Source organism: Dermochelys coriacea, chromosome 4 (assembly GCF_009764565.3).
Source record: "Dermochelys coriacea isolate rDerCor1 chromosome 4, rDerCor1.pri.v4, whole genome shotgun sequence".
Lineage (NCBI taxonomy): Eukaryota > Metazoa > Chordata > Testudines > Dermochelyidae > Dermochelys > Dermochelys coriacea.
Genome location: NC_050071.1, coordinates 17,759,589 through 17,777,097, shown reverse-complemented (window position 1 = coordinate 17,777,097; position 17,509 = coordinate 17,759,589). Strand labels below are relative to the sequence as shown.

General features: G+C 41.5%; 1 protein-coding gene across 20 annotated transcripts in view; it reads left to right on the top strand.

The window, feature by feature from the left end:
• SEC31A (SEC31 homolog A, COPII coat complex component) overlaps nt 1-13,474 on the top strand; it is a 74,491-nt gene extending 61,017 nt beyond the window's left edge. For 15 of the 20 annotated variants that reach the window (XM_038398949.2, XM_038398944.2, XM_038398942.2 and 12 more), the window contains 5 exons: nt 1,190-1,248; nt 3,707-3,979; nt 5,983-6,102; nt 11,685-11,756; nt 12,867-13,474. In XM_038398949.2, the coding sequence (XP_038254877.1) occupies nt 1,190-1,248; nt 3,707-3,979; nt 5,983-6,102; nt 11,685-11,756; nt 12,867-13,046 (704 nt within the window). In that variant the 3' untranslated portion in view covers nt 13,047-13,474. Of the gene's footprint in view, nt 1-1,189; nt 1,249-3,704; nt 3,980-5,982; nt 6,103-11,684; nt 11,757-12,866 lie in introns of all 20 variants that reach the window. The other 5 variants (XM_043512969.1, XM_043512967.1, XM_043512966.1 and 2 more) reach the window with 1 other exon arrangement.
• The last annotated feature ends 4,035 nt before the right edge of the window (nt 13,475-17,509 follow it).

The window sequence follows — 17,509 nt, the reverse complement described above, 5'->3', positions numbered from 1 at the left end:
TATTAAATGAGCATAATGAAATACTGGAACAATTTTTAATTCACTAATCTAAGCTTTGTACACAGAAAACACTCTCTTTTAATGAGCTGATTTGTCATGAAAACCACTGAAAAAATTATTAAAAACAGTTCTGCTCAGATAATCTATATTCTGTATTTCTCTTTCCTCATTACTATGACGTTGGCCTGAATGCAAGGGGCCAGAATCACCAGTCTGCTCAGGCAGCTTTACTCTGCTTTTGTGACCCAACACAGCCATAAACCTTATTTAACTGGCTGGGTAAACCTGGTTTATGACTGCCTTGTGTCTCTAGACTGAGCACGCAGGTGAATGTGATCTAGGATTTTAAGAGTCCTACTGATGTTTATTCTTCACTTGGCATATCCTCTCTGTTTTCCTTCTGTTGTTGTTGGAGAATACATCTTGTTGCTATGTAAACATCCGTCACAAAAAAGCAGAGGAGCAATTCTCAGAAATGTCTTAAGCAGAATTCAGTGCCCATTAACTGCTTTTTTCCAAACTTCTCTGAGGTACCCACTGTTGATTAACTTTTATCATAATGTTAATGTAGTTGTGCAAACAAAATTGCCCAGAAAATGGTCTGATTTGTTTTGTTACAAACAGATATAGTGAAACCTTCATAAATAACTGAGAGACTATGTTAACATACTTTGGCTGTGCGGTCCTAACTGTGTTTCTGCCAGCAACATTGCCAAAATTCAGAAGGTTTGGCAGTGCAACGTTGCTCTCTTGGGATGGTTGGTAGTTTGCTTTTTATGTTGACTACTAGGAGTTTAATTTAATGCATTCAGGTGTTTTATATTATGTACAGGAGGGGAAGCTCAAGATGACTATGTCAAATTCCAGCTTAGCTGTAAAGAAAGTAACCTCTCTAAGGCAGATATAGCGAACGGGCTTTCAGTGTAAAGAACTGCAGGGCTTGCTGCTTAGCACAAGGGATGTGTTGTTCTACCATCATGAATATTAGTGGTGCAGTAGCAGATTTGAGAACCAAGACTTTATCGGGTCACATAACCACCAGTTTTACAACTATGGCACAGAGCCAGCCTTGCTTAAGAGTTTTGGATGTTGCTAGAACAGTAATTTGGAGGTGTAGTGTGGCAAATAGGTCTATTCCCCAACTTCTAGGATTCCAACAAATGATTAATGTTGCCTTTTTTTGTTATAGGACCTCAAAATGGCTGGAATGATCCTCCTGCTTTGAACAGAATTACAAAGAAGAAGAAGGTATTGTATGAGATTGGTATCCCACTAAACTGCATATGATGCATTTTAAAAAGCAGTATCTTAACTAAACGTTATGAAAACCATTGCTGGAAGAAGAAAAAAATGAAGTGTTATCATCAAACAGCAATTTAATAGCACCGTGAATAAAAGTTGCGTTTAAAGGGAAGGAAGAAATGTAAATTTTCAGCATATATTTCTCCTGAAATACATTCGTAAACACCCTGAAATATGCATCCAAAGGAGACTGAGTTCTTGGGAAAATTGTTGTTAATAATCGGTTTGGTCACAGTTTGGGACAAAAATACTATGGACCATGGTTATTTGCAGAAAAGCAGGTGAATTGTGAATGTTTTCCCTAGGGCCAGACTCTGAGCTGGCCTATGTTGTCATAGCTCCATTGATCTTCTCTTGAGCTACAACAATGTCCACAAGTTGAGGTTCTGGCCCCTGGTATTTACTAATGGTATGACAAGTGTCACGATGAGAGACCATGATATAAAACTTTACCTTTATCAGAGTCTGGGTGGGAAAATGCAGCATGACCAGCGTAGACAGCAGGAGTGAGGAGCTCAGGACGCTTTTATTTATTAATGTTATTATGAGCCTTTTAATTCTAGCCTCTGGGTTCATTGTGGAACATTTTGCAGTGATCAAAATTCTGTCATAGTAGCCCACATGAAATCAAATAGGGTGATCTGTTCAGTTCTTCAAGGCAGTCTGAGCACACAGAATCAGGTTGTGAATGTACATGGAGACAAAACTGCAGTAACTAGTAACCCCTGGAGTTTGTCTGTGCAGGTCAGGATTACCAAACATCATTGGCAGGATGGAGTTGAGGAAGCTTGCACTGTTCCTGTACATGACAAAATCCGGGCTTTGGTCTCCAAAGCTGTCAGTCTGGGGTACCTTTTAGAGGGGGTTAATACTCTCAAAGAGGAGGAGGAAGCATACCAGTCTGGATAACGCCCTTATGATAAATTAATAAAAAAACTGATTAGAAAGTGCTGTCTTTTTAATTGGATTTGTTGTTGTGGAATGTTTTGGTCATAGCCATGGCTTCTGAAACACAACCTGATCTTTAGATTTTGGGAGTTATTTCAATAAAAAGTCATGATCTTTGTCAGCTTGCACTAATTGGTACCAGCCAAGCTTCCATTATGAATATTTACACACGGATTTATTTCCTGTGTATTTTCAGTATAATAGAGTATGCGTTTCTTAATGGTTTTTAAACTATTACTTAAATATTGTTAAATGGTTTTAAAACAATTTTTTTTTGTAAAATAAAGGATATTTTGCATTTTCCCCCCAAACAAGCCTTTTTTATAATTTCCCATGACTAATGACTTAATATTTATTCATTAAAACTTTGAGGGCCATGAATTTTCTTTTTTTTTATAGTTAAAACTGTGACTTTTGCTTTTTTTTGCTGTGACCAAAACATGTCTTTTGCCATGTCAAGCAACCAGCCATAATTACGGTTTCATTAAACCAGAACTACACTTAGCATCTTGGACTTTCTTGTTGTTTCCTTTAATACCCTTAAAAAGTGTGGAAAGTCTAACTGGGGTTTGTTTTTCATGTTATTGTAGTTGTAACAGAAGCCAGCATCCCATTTAGACATCTGTTCTTTCCTCTCCCAAACTCTCTCTCTCTCTCTCTCTCTCTCTCTCTCTCACGTTTGTGGCCTTTTGTGAATATGTACATACAAACGTTTAGGCATTAGTTCTGAAATGCATTAATAATTGGATTTAATAGAAATCTGTTTGCCAGAGGCTTGACTCTCATTTGAAAGATGTATTGTTTGGATAGTGCCAGCTGTGGGGTAGGCGCTTTACAGATGAGAATAAAAACTGTTCTTGCAAAGAAGATCTTAAAATATAAACACAGATTAAAAAACAATAAGAAATGAAGTATTCATAGATTATTTCCCATCTGAGTAATGCTATCATTAAATAATCTGGATATTTAGGAGTTAATTTTATGTTATTAACTGAAATTCATTCTCACTAACACTTTCGTTTTCTTGGAAATAAAATGCCATGTTGTAATGACTGTATGCCACTCTGTGAGTTCTATAGTGTATTCTACTATGTTGTACCCGCTACTGCCTGTAGATCCCAATCCTGTAAACACTTAATCGCATGCTTTTTCAGTTGGTGACTAGCCATTTGGCTTGAAGTTAAGCATGTGTGTAAGTGTTTGTTGGATCAGGGTTTTAGGTGGTAAGATTTTTGGAACAGAGACCTTTTATGTACTTGTTATCTATCACTTGTACAACTGTGTCAATTTATGTCATAAGTAAAAATGTACAAGGAGATGGGAGAAAGGGATTGTTTCCTACATTTCTGTATTACAGTACATCATGTTTGAAAGACAGGATTAGTACAATACAGCCCTTTTTGTGGAAATAATGAGCAGAGAAGGCATGGTAAACTTTCTGTTTGATTTTCTTTAGATACCTGATCACTTCATGCCTCCTGTTCCCATCACATCCCCAATAATGAATCCTCTGCTGGATCCACAATCCCAGATGCAGCAGCCGCCAACTTCACTGCCACCTGCAACCCAGGCTACGTTTCAGCCCTCGCATCTTCCATCAGGGCAGCCCATTTTACAAAACCCTTTCCAGCCTATTCAGCAGCCTCTGGGGCTGTCAGTCATGCCTCCGGCTATCTCAAAAACTAGTACAGAGGGGGCACCAGGAGCTCCAGTTGGCAATACCATACAGGTAATGGTAATTAAGATGATGTTGTTTTGTATTCCGGTAGTGCTTAACCGCTCCATCCAGGATTGGGGACTCACTGTGATAGGCACGGAACAGACACAGAATGAGAACTTTCTTTGTTCATCTTAGGCCTCAACTACACAAGAAAGTTGCACCAGTTTAACTAAACTGATTCAAAAGGCTGTGTGTACACTCTTGTTTTGGTTTAGCATAAGTCGATTGGGAATTGGTTTCCGTTAAACTGAAATAAGCCCCTCTTAAGCTGAAGTAAGAATGTCCACATGGGGGTTTGCATGGTTTAAATGGGTATAAAAAACAATTTAAATTGAACCAGTACATCTTTCTCATGTAGACAAATCCAGAGAGAGGCTGAGAGAGAAGGCAAAATCGAGTAAACCGTCTCACGGTTCAAGGCTATCTGCACCTCTGCCCCCTTCAGTGGTCTCTCTGAATGCAACCCCTTCAGACTTTAGGCCTCAAGGCTTTAGGTCTCCAGGGTGGAATCTCATGATTCTCCCACTCTCAGACAAGAGAATCATAGAATCATAGAATATCAGGGTTGGAAGGGACCTCAGGAGGTCATCTAGTCCAACCCCCTGCTCAAAACCAATCCCCAACTAAATCATCCCAGCCAGGGCTTTGTCAAGCCTGACCTTAAAAACTTCTAAGGAAGGAGATTCCACCACCTCCCCAGGTAACCCATTCCAGTATTTCACCAGCCTCCTAGTGAAAAAGTTTTTCCTAATACCCAACCTAAACCTCCCCCACTGCAACTTGAGACCATTACTCCTCGTTCTGTCATCTACCACCACTGAGAATAGTCTAGATCCATCCTCTTTGGAACCCCCTTTCAGGTAGTTGAAAGCGGCTATCAAATCCCCCCTCACTCTTCTCTTCCGCAGACTAAACAAGAGGGTGGGCTGCAGCCTCCTGTGCACCAACTGTGATGGCTGAGCAGGCCTGACTAAATTTGGCTGCCAGCAGCCTTTCTTTCACAGGTGTGACCAGTGTGAATATAGAGACCCAGTACAGCTTTGACAAACCAAAGTATTGTGTAACTTCAATAGTACGGCCAAGCATAACAAGGGAACGGGAGGGTTAACACAACAAATCTACAAGCATATCTGTCTGACCTAGATTCTCCCAGGCACCCCCACTTCTGGGGGCTGGGGTTCACTTTGCTTCCCATGGTCCTGTGTCTTCCTCCCCGTACTTTAGAATCTCTGTTTGTCAGTCCCAAGGTTCTTTGTTTCCAGCTTCCTGCCTGACGGGCTTACAGACCATGGGCTTACAGACCATACTGGGTCCCCTCCTGACGGTTGATTTCAACCTGGTCATAGGTAGCGATGCCTGTCTCATTAGGTATCTGTGAATGGGGCAACCTGAAGCCATCATCCCCTTTCCTGCAAAGATGCCAGGAACTCCTGCTGGAATTAACCCCTGGTAATCATAACAAACAATGCAATAGCAACCGGTTGGACATAAATTATAAATCAGTTATTACAGGCATGTCCTGTGTCCTTCTCCCAACCCCAACCTCAGAGCATTCATCCCCTTTCCCCAAACCGGAACAAGACTAATGCCAGGAGGTTTTCATCTCACTATGAGTAGCAGGATCTTACACAGCTGAAAGAGCATCATGGGGTTTGTATCCCCCATCTTCATTCAAGGTTGTCTCTTTATAACCATAAACACCTAGTCGCTGCTGCTTTGCGCTTGCTACTACCCTGAGCCAGGCAGTCAGGCGAATCGAGTAGCTTCTCCCTGCGACTACCCTGCTTTTCACAGCGACTGCTGAAGAAGAGACATCAGATGCACTCCCCAACTGAGACACTGCTAATGTTGCCTCTTCAGTGATCTCAGCTCCGCAGGCATGGAGGGGAGGAGCAAGTGAGCATGCTCAGATTGTTAGTAACTTATGACGAGTTTAAGAAACAATGATAGAGTACCTACAATTCCCGAGGGGTTTCCAAAGTGAGTTTAACACCCCATCTTCTTTTCTTTAGCATGTGCAGTCATTGCCAGCGGAGAAGATTACAAAGAAGCCTATTCCTGATGAGCATCTTGTTCTGAAGACCACATTTGAAGCTCTCATCCAGAGATGCCTGTCATCTGCCACCGATCCAGTAGGTCTTTGCATTGGTGACTCATTAGTGGAGCAGCACTCTATAAAGAAGATGTATTTTAATTAGATGTACACCGTGGTGACTGCATTAACCAGTGATAAGTCTCTCGTTCATTTTAACTCTTTCTGGCCCAAAGGATCCCTCGGCACTTTACAAACATAAAGCAGACACAGACTGTAGCTAGAGACCCACGGGCACTGCTGAGGGGCAGCCACGCTGGGGACGGAACATGGCAGCCGTTCAGCAGTAGCACAGCAAAGCACCACAGGCATTTCAAATGGGAAACAAAGAATCAAGGGTGGTGAAATCCTGGCCGCATTGATGTTAATGGCAAAACTCCCATTGACTTCAGCGGGAGCAGGATTCCACCACAAATCTTTACTAGCGCTGTGACCTAGTGCTAACGATCTGCCCCACCACACGGGAAACATGGCTCCAGGTCTAGGTCACTTTGTCTCTGGATAAGTAGGCCTAGATAGAGCACTGCTTCTGGGAGAAAGGCAGGCAGGAATTCCTTCTGTCCACAAGGGCAAATTCCTTCCATGGTATTAATGGCATCGTTGGACTCCCTTCTGGCTGGAAGAACTGGAGCTCTGGTCTGGGTTGGGGGGTAGACAGCAATGGGATCCCCGCTCTATTTCTGTTTAGGAGAAAAGGATTCCTCTGCCTCTCTTCCTACTAAACCCGCCCCCTTAAGGTAGGAGCTACGCTAATCTGATTTGGCATGTCATTGTCTGTTTAGCCCATTCCTTTAACTGAAGCAAGGAACCTCATATGCCGAGGTGGGTATTTGCTGAGGCTATTGTGCATCCCAGCTGAGAGACTGGGCAGAAGGATCATATTAAACCTCCATTTTTGATAGGTGTGTGACACTCCCCAGGGGTATTCAGGGTGTGAGGTGCCTCATCACCACCTGCCCATAGCATGAAGCATCTTTGCCTGATGCCTGCTATAGATCAGCTCCCTGAAACCAACAGCCTGTGGCCCCAGACAAGCACTGACTTCCAGTATCCACAACCCCACCCTCTCTATGCAGGCTAGTCACAGTCACACCCCGAGCCCCATCTACCAGCATCCCCCTCTCTAATATCTAGCCCTTGTCACTGGGCCCTAACAGGAATTACCAGCTAAGCTGTCCCTGAAGGCACAGAGTACCCACAGCTTGACTAGAACAGCTCTGGATCAGATCCTTTATAACAATGCAGCATGGCAATCTCTTTATAGTGAAAACAAATACAAACTTCTAAATGAAGGTTAAGATTTTAAGAGCTAGCGAGCAAGGATAAGAAGAAGAATAGATTTCAAATAAAAGAAAACATAAAATGCAATCCCAGGTCTATACTTATGGATGGTCACCTTTTCCTATTTGAAAGAATCTGTTCTCTTCTAAGGATTCAGTATTTAACAGAGCTGTTTTAGTCATAGCTCGGATACTGGTTTTCATGAATACCTCCTACCCTTTAAGCGGTTTCCTCAGTCAATAGATGACAGAAAGTCTTTTTGTTTTTCCTTATATTTCCCAAAACTCATTATTTTGTCCCCAAAGATGGGGAGACCCCTGAGATTTCCTTCTTGGGGAGCTGGCTCCAAGGTGTCTTCCCGCAGGTCTGTTTATTTCACATCCGTATGTTGACTTGAAATACAAGTGTAGCTCCCATTGTGTTTGGCTTACCATGCTTAATCTATATATGAACCTAAGCAGTCATGCAAATATACATCCCTTGTCTGGCTAAACCAGTTTTTTCACCTTTGCTGGGGACTAACATCTGGACACAAACACATATTTTCAGTATATTGACATAACTTCTTAAATATAATGAGTACACACACTTCACAATGATATTTTTGGCCAGCATCATCCTGGCTTTCATTTAAGATCTCAAATGGTATTCTATACAGCAGCAATGTGTTAGGTGTAGTGAGTTTGTCAGGCCTGTTAGGAGTTCCTGACCCAGCGCAGAGAACCCTTTACCTATTGGCATCAATGGGCCTCTATGTCACAAGGTGACGTGTGCTTCATGATAACAAACAGGCCTCACAAGAAGGGGAGAGAGGAAAATGTATTAAGTGGTTAGGTAACCAGTTTTTAAACATTGGGTTTATTCACTGTCTCTTGTCCCTGTAGTAATACGTGGTTGTGCCAATGTCTTCCCACACCATGTGACCACTGCGGTCTAAAGCAATGTTTCTCAAACTGGGGGTCCTGATCCAAAAGGGGGATGCAAGCCTATTGTAGGGGGGTCGATATATTGCCACCTTTACTTCTGCACTACTGTCAGAGCTGGGCTGCTGGACAGCGGCAGCTGCTGACTGGGCGCCCAGCTCTGAAGGCAGCGCTGTGCCGAAGTAAGGGTGGCATGGCATGGTATGCGGGAGGAAGGGGGGGTCATCACAGCCTGAAATACTTTCAAAGGGAAGCACAGCAAAAATAGTTGGAGAACCCCTGCTCTAAAGGATGGAATTTCAGATCTGCTCAAGTGTTTAATCATGCTGCCCTCTAGTGGCAACGTACAGAGGCTAGACAAGAGCCCTACTACTATTGCAGAAACATTTTATTGTGGTTTATTACGGTAAAGTACAACAGCTGTGCCTGGCTCATTTATTGCAAGTGCCAGTCCATGATCTTTTTAACTGCTTCAGTGCACTTCCTGAGTTGTCACTCCAATTCCAAAGAAAACAATAATTTCTAAGTAAGCAATGGAAATATTGGTGAGACTCCGAGAGAGATTTGCGTTGAGTCAATAACACTGCAGCTGTAAAGAATAATTTTTCCTCCTCAGCTTGTGGCAACAGTAAGTAGGTTATGAAAGGAAGATTGAGTGGCTATTGGCCTCCTGTATGCTGAATATGTTTAACCAGTGACAGAGACACAGGTTTCCATTATTAATATAAACTGACATGTTGGTGCTGGAATACAATAATAGCTTTGTAGTAAGCATTCAGTGGACTGTTGACAAATTGGCTTTGTGTAATATTTACTGAACCGCTATCTAACATTTAAACTAGAGTTGTAGTTTTGGTTTGATACCAACTTGTATCATAGTCTGTTTCCTCCTCCCCTTGTTTCTCATCCCAACCATTTCCTGGTAGATCTGTACAGGGCGTCTTCACGGGAGGTGGGAAAGAGTCCCTTCGTTTTCCTTTTGATAGTTTTCAGAATACTATCTGTGACTGTTCAGTAGCAGTTGATTGCCCAATGCTTTTCTCTGTAGCGGGATGGGAGCAAAAGTCAAATACAATAAAGAAGTCTGGCCTTTTGCTCCCATAATTCTACCTTCTCCGTTCTTCTGAGCAGCAAACGTAAGAATGGCCTGAAGAAAATTCAGTTCACGTTTTGACACCACTTCACTTTATCTTGTTTTCTGCATATGAAAAGGTCGCTTTTTCTGGGGCATCAGCCCAGTCATTTGTTTAATTCTTTAAAAATCTCTCAGATTTTCTTGGGCAGAGCAAACATTCCCTGGACACAGTAACTGGAAAAGCTTTCATGAGTCCTTCCGTATATTTGAGGAATAGATGTCATTAGCACATGGGCAGTCTCTACCAGGCTATGTACAAATACAGGACTTGGTATGAAAAACAGTGTTGTCTAGTGGTTAAACAGGGAACTGGGAGTCAGTTGAACTACTTGCAGCTCTGCTGCCGACTTGTGTTGTGACTTTGTGCCATTTGCTGAACACAGGTGTTATTCTCATCACTTAATCCTTCTATGCGTCAGTTCCTCCATCTGTAAAAAGAGGATAGTACCCAGGCTGTCAAGTGATTTGAGACAAATGGTACAAAATCTGATATGTGGGAGGTCACGCCAAGAGGCTCTTTTCTCACCCTGTCATGTCATTTTGGGAAATCATTTTCGTCTTTAAATCCCTGGATACCATACAGGGTTATGCCATGCTAGCTCTAGAATGTGCTTGTGGAATGACATTCTCCTTGAAGCTTTTACCATCTGAAATAACCTTGCTTTATCTGAACCATCCATCACACTTCAAATCTCTACTGAAATACAGCCATATAACTTTTAATTCTCTCTCTCTCTCTCTCTCTCTCTCTCTGTTAGTGCTTTACTGAGTACAATAACTAAGTGAAATGCTCTCTGGTAAATGAAGTTATTGATTGTAGAAGGTCCTGAGACTGCATTGGAAGAAGAAATCCCAAGATCTTCACCAAACTAGGGTGTCTCCAATGCTGCTGGCCTCTCCTCATTCATGTTTCACTAGCAGCGGCATGTGTGCTGTGCTATTTACAGCTGGAAGACTCTCAGTTTTTACTTTGATTAGTCATGTGCAAAACTTCATGTTCACAGCTGTTCACAAACATGATGTGGGATGAAAATTCACCATCTCACTAATGAATGTGTCACTTTTGGTGGAACGTAGTGAAATTCCACCCCACACCCTGGGCAGGAATCATGAATCTATCTCAGGTGAAAACTTGCTATTCTAAGAGAAATGGCATCATTTTTGTGGCAGAAAAGATCACACTGCACCCATAAATTTCTGTCTCTGCAAAATTAGAACTCAATGGGCACAAAAGATGTTTTGTAGCTTGGGGTTTGTTTGTTTTTTCCTGCTTCCTATAAGAATTTGTTTACATATGTTCCTATTTTTACTCTTAATAGCCTTGCCATTAAAATACAGTCAGAATAAGTTTTAAACTAGTGAATTTCATTTCTTGTTTTTTGTCTTTTATTACTGTCAGTCCTTGAACTCTCAGGACAAAATTATTCCTTGGGCTTGATATTTTGATCTTAGCGTTATTTTTACTTAACAGAAATTATGTTTTCCCAGTTAGCTGCAAAAGAAAATTTATACTATATATCTTTGTGTCACTTTTTATAATCCCAAAACGTTGAGGATGTTTCACAAACTACACATGTGCTGTACTCCTGCAGTGCAGTAGGTAGGCAGAACGTTAGGTGTGGGGGTGGCTACTTTCTACTATCACCTAGTCTTCGTCTTTCGTAGTACAATCAATGGCAAAAGGAACTGAGCAAACAGCTTAAGAACAGAACATAAGAACAGCCATACTGGGTTAGACCAAAGGTCCATCCAGCCCAGTATCCTGTTTACCGACAGTGGCCAATGCCAGGTGCCCCAGAGAGAGTGAACCTAACAGGTAATAATCAAGGGATCTCTCCTGCCATCCATCTCCATCCTCTGACAAACAGAGGCTATGGATACCATTCCTTACCCATCCTGGCTAATAGCCATTAATGGACTTAACCTCCATGAATTTATCCAGTTCTCTTTTAAACCCCGTTGTACTCCTAGCCTTCACAACCTCCTCAGGCAAGGAGTTCCACAGGTTGACTGTGTGCTGAGTGAAGAAGAACTTCCTTTTATTTGTTTTAAACCTGCTACCCATTAATTTGATTTGGTGGCCCCTAGTTCTTATATTAGGAGAACAAATAAATAATTTTTCCTTATTCTAAGCTTAAAGTCTTATTGAAAACAGTGCTAATCAGGGAATCTTAGTTGCTGCTGTTCATTTGCTATACAGTTCCCTTTGTGACTAAATTATATTCTCACTATAAAATCAGAACTGTGTTTTTAGTACTGCTCCACTTCCTTTTTCCCCTGCAGCAAACCAAGAGGAAGTTAGATGATGCCAACAAACGCCTGGAGTTTCTGTATGACAAACTTAGGGAACAGACAGTAAGTAGTTTTGTTCTTTTATTACTTAGTCTTTAAATATTTTTTCCACATGATGTTGCATTTATATATATTATATCATTGGTTAGATGCACAGCATTTCAGTAGAATACTAATGCAGAGGTGGTTGTTATGCTGTAGGCATTTCTAAGATTTTCTTGAAAAGATGGCATTGATAGAGGTTTAATTATCACATATTAATCATTACCTAGAATGATTGGCACTGTGAGTGTGTGCAGACTTTTCAAGCATGTGGTGGAGTTATGGCGTTTGTATTGTGGTAGTGCCTGGAGGCCCTGACTGAGATCAGGGTCCCATTGTGCTAAAAGCACACAATAGGAGTCCCTGGTCCCAAGAGCTTACCATCTAAATAGATAAATCAGACAGAGGAAGTATCATCCCATTCTACAGATGGGGAGCTAAGGCACATGGAGACTGAGTGAGTGGTCCAAGGTCACACAGGAAGTTTTGTGGAATAGCCAACTACCGAACTCAGTTCTGCTGAGTACTAGCCCCAGTGGCATAACCATAAGACCCTCTTTCCTTAGTGATAAATCTTTTTGTTGTTGACACTTGCTCGTGGGATGCTTCCAGAAGAGGAGACAGACCTTAAAGTAAGTAAATAAATAACAATAAAGCCATTAATGTGTCTTGTTCATAGTCATCACTAACACAGGTGCTCTGAACTCCTGGAGATGCTGGTGTAATAGTGGTGTAAAGCCATGTGTGGAATTGGCTGTATGTCCCAGAATACAAGTTTGCCTTGAGCCTCAGCCCCATTCCAGAAGAGCTCTGCAGGCATTTTTTCTTATTCTGGTATTTTGATGATTCAGTTAATATTCTTCCACTCTGAATAGCCTGTAAACACTGGTGTAAAAGGGCCTGACCAAAATCAGCTGAAGTCAATGAGAAGACTGCCATTGAGTTCATTAGGCTTTATTTTAGGTCCAAAATGCTTTAGTTCTTTGCCGCACCTTTTCCAAGAGATAACCCAGGTTCCACAGCAGCACTGTGGTTTGATGCTTGAGCTTGACTATTCAGTCTTCTGACTTTGGCGTACTTGATGTTTTTCCTTCTGCTGAACTTCCTTCTGTGTCCTCGGCTTCATTTCAGCTCTCCCCAGCGATCATCAACGGCTTGCACAGCATTGCGAAGAGCATCGAAACGCGCAACTACACAGAGGGACTGAACATCCACACCCACATAGTCAGCACCAGCAACTTCAGCGAGACGTCTGCCTTCATGCCAGTGCTGAAAGTCGTCCTCACCCAAGCCAATAAGCTGGGGGTCTGATGTTACCCCCCTCCCTCGCCCATGCAGAGCTTGTGATGTCACTTTTTCCGAAGAAGTACATTTCTGCAAAACATGTGCAAGAAGGGGACCAAATACCAGACCTTATAGCATGTTGCAGTAGATCAATGGCATGACACTATCCCTACAGATCTATGTCATTTTAGAATGGCCTTTGAGCCCCGGTGCTTTTTTATTTTAAATCTTTTATCATCCCTAATGATTCCTGTCTACAGATAGTATATTTAATGGATTACACCTCGTAGTGTCAATTTTAAGTGCATGTTGTACTACTAAACAGTGGTTTTTAATAAAGAAATGTGTGGTAAAAGCTGATGGTAGGTTGTGCATCAGACAGACCTTATAATACATTCTTTCCACCTCCCCTGCCGTTCCTCCATATTCACCAGATTAAAGTGTCTGATCCTCTTTTTAAGTCTATTTTGTCATTCATTTTTTAAAGCTACCTGCAATTCAATTTATTCCAATTAGATGTTAAATATCTTAATTTTGCACTGGGGCAAATAAGAAAAATAAAGGCTGATATGATATTTTCAATAAAGGTTAATTTATTAAAACATGTCTGTATGACATGAAGCTTTGAGATTTGAACCTGGAGCTGGGGGAGAGCTACCCATCACTTTGGGGAGACGTGGACATGTTTTCTCAGTGCTGAGTGCATTATGGAAGTCTTGGTACATAGGGATTAAGACAGTTCTACTCCAGGTTTACATCAGGGTGTTCACATGTCAAGGAAGGGCTTAGCAGAGCATTGAAAGATCTGAAATCATTACAAGTTGCTAAGGCAACTAATAGAGAGAGGTGGGCATTCAGGACATAAACAAAGGCAAACCTTTTCTTGCATTCCCCTGATGTTAGAAGTTATAGGTGGCCATTTTCACATCTGCAGTGCTCTGACAGGACCACTGCCGTGCCACTGGCCCCATACTAAGTCAGGTAAGTTTCTTGCATGTTTGTTATTTACTGATGCCATTTTTCTGCTTTGCTTAAAATGGTACTTGAGTTTTTAAAATTTGAAAAAGTGTCATGAGTGGCAAATAAGTGTGGTAAGGACAATTCCATGATTACTGGACTCTCTCATTTAAAGGTATTGCCCGCAACAGCCTGTGTGTGTGTGAGACTATAGGCCCATAGAAGCTATCAAAACTGCTCTTGAGTTGCTACAGTAGAGAACTGTTTCACTCCACCAGATGCTGAGACTTTTCAATATAGACAACAAAAGTGAGATTCCTAAATCCATAATTAGGCACCTACATAATCCTTCTCCTATTCTTCTATAGTGGGCTATTGTACTGGCTGAGTAGTGGCAGACAGATGAAATATAGCAGCACTGCCAGAACCGAGTGATGAGGCTCGGGAATCCTTTTTCTAGTCTCAGTGAGAAAAATAAGCTTGTCTGTAGTCCCCCCATGGATTCTTGGACCATGTGATCTAGTAAGTATTTCCCGTCAGCTCTGCAAATGGACTGATTAGATGTGTCCCAGTTCAGCATCATCTGGCATTTCCTCTTGTGGGGAACAGTCTCACAGATCCAGTCTGGCTAACCCATTTTACAGGCTCTGTTTCATAGGCTGTAGTTGCGGTTGTGGGTATTGTGAAGCCACACTGCTAGCCTGTCATCATATCACCAGCACGGCTATCCTGGCTTTGTCAGTAGCCTGCCTCTACTTAGGCTGTCCTCAAAGCTGGAGACCAAAGCTTTCTAAAAATAGAACAGAAATGTATTTAATGGGAAAAATCTGCTACTTTATCAATGAGACCAGTTGGGAACAAAATGGTGATAGTTCATCAGTCACCTTCGGCTTCCATCTTCAAAGAATGTCAAGCAAGTAAACGGCTCTCTGATGTTATAAACACAAAGGATCATTTTCGTGTAAGGAAGTCAATGAAGCGCTGCCTGTTTCTCACTGAAACCAGATTTCAGTGGAGCCCCATTTATATCACTGGAGTTACTTCTGATTTACATCAGCCTGGTCAGATCAGAATAAGTCCCAGAGGTTGTGGGGAAAAATAATAAAACATTTAAACTTTGGCACAAGGAGCCTTGTCCTATGATAGCTGGATATGTCCTGTAAGAAGAGGAGCCTGTCCTGGAAAAGAGAGCATTCTCTAGCCAGTGGAAAATCTTTATATACATATGGAGGGAAAAGTTCACTGGCATGTGCAGTTTTAATAGAATTTTCTAGTACCACCTTGCAACAGACGGGGATGTAAGGTGGAGTCTATTGACAGTACTATAGAAATAACGGATACTTCAGCAAAAAACCTTTCTTACTTATAAATCCTTGTCATAGGTTTACCGTGTTTTACCTGGGGAATTTCCTAAGACTAGCCTACAAAGGAATATTTTGGGTTATCTTTTAATCACAACGGCTTTTCCGTCCTGTCCACTATTTATATAAGATATTTAATTCAGTGCTTTTGGGATAACAGAGCTCCCTGACATACGTGCTGGGTGGGAATGTGGGTTTTGTTACATGCTGCTTAGTAACAATGGTCCTGCTGTCAGAGGAACAGATTCTAAACTTCCTCCCCTGGGAGGAAAAAAGGGAGAGGAACCATTTAATCCTTAATGTCTTCCCATCAAATGTGTATGGGGGTGTGTTCTCATGATCCTGTTCTAGAATGTGGAGCAGATAGATTCTTGCCTCCTCTGCTCAGGGGCTCCTGGTAGTTGGATGGTTGCTTAAGTCCTTGGATTTTTGCCTGCATTTGTCTTCTAAAAAATGTGTGTCTAGCAAGCCTCAGCTCCCTTGAGGTGCTTTGAGCCTCAGGTGACCCAAGCAGTAAGATGATTCCATTTGATTAGTCTGGTTGGCACTGTGCTTACAACTTAGCAGGGAAACCGTTCCTCCTCCATCAGTTATTTCCCCGCGCCCTGCTCCTCAACCATATGTTGGTCCTGAATGACTCTGCATAAAAGACATCTAATGTGGATTAGCAATTCAAAAAAGGCAAGGGCAGATCGCATTCAAGCCTAAATGCTAAAACAGGATGATTACTGCATCTCTCGTGCTTTCCTTCCATAGCAGTGAGATTCTGGTTCCACTGAAATCAGTGACAAAACTTTACTGGTGCAGGACTATGCAGTGTTGTTGTAGCCATGTCAGTCCCACGATATTAGAGAGACAAGGTGGATGAGGTAATAATATCTTCTATTTGACCATTTGTGTTGGTGAAGGAGACAAGCTTCCAGGCTGGACTAGGCTTTGGGGGCAGGACTAAGCCCTAGAATTGGACTAAAGTGAAATCGGTTTTCATTATATGTTGTAAAAAGAAAAGGAATACTTGTGGCACCTTAGAGACTAACAAATTTATTTGAGCATAAGCTTTCGTGAGCTACAGCTTATTTGAGCTTATGCTCAAATAAATTTGTTAGTGTCTAAGGTACCACAAGTACTCCTTTTCTTTTTGCGAATACAGACTAACACAGCTGCTACTCTGAAACCTGTCATTATATGTTGTGTTATTTCCACAAATAATGATACAAAGAACAGTTTTAACATGTAACATTCTGTATGTGAGCGCACAACATGAAGATTGAGCTTCCAACCTTAACTCAGCTCACCCAGGTTTGTGCATCCAGTCTCTTTTTTAGGTAGTTCTAAGGCTCTATGCTCTTTTAGTTTTTTCTAATTTCTCTTTCAATTACCCTGTGGAACTCATTACCACAATATATCATTAATGCCAAAAGCTTATCAGATATTTGATGTTTTAAAAAAAAAATTGGACATTTATATGGATAACAAGACTATCCAATTTTGTACTAGCAAACGTTTTAAAAAAGAGAGTTTTGATAGGGGTATAAAACCTCAATCTTCATGGCATAAGCCATTCTCTGACTATTTGAGTTAGGAACAAACTGAGGACTGGTTATCCCGCAGCTGCCTATTGCAATGTTTCTTGTACCTTTCTCTGAAGCATTGGTTCTGACCACTGTTAAAGACAGGATACTGGCCAAATCAACCGCTGACCTGATCCAGTCTGCCTGGAGCTATGTTTGCACGTGTTATCTAATACAACATTTATGTTGTTTTTAAAAGTTAAATAAAAATTGCCATTAGAGCTTGTGATATCTCCGAGCATTAGGTATTTGACAGGGTGTCTTTTTAACTCCGCCATTCTCATCTTTGAGATACCCCAAGACCAGGTTATTAAGAGAACCAGAGAGCACAACTCCAATGTTCGTGCACAAAATTTCCCACTTACTAATTTTGTTAGATCTTCGTGAAAGCTACAAAGCAAGCCGTTTGTTTTTCTATTCAGCCAATTCTGTTATCTCTGCGCAGAATTACTGATCAGAACAGAGGCTTTTTTTCGTGCAACCATAATTCAAAAATATCTAAATCAGTTCCTCTCAGACTTTTCACAAGCAAACAAAAAAACACTTTTCTGAGCAAATTTCAATCCCAAACTTATTTGCTTGAGAATGTTAGCAACAGAAA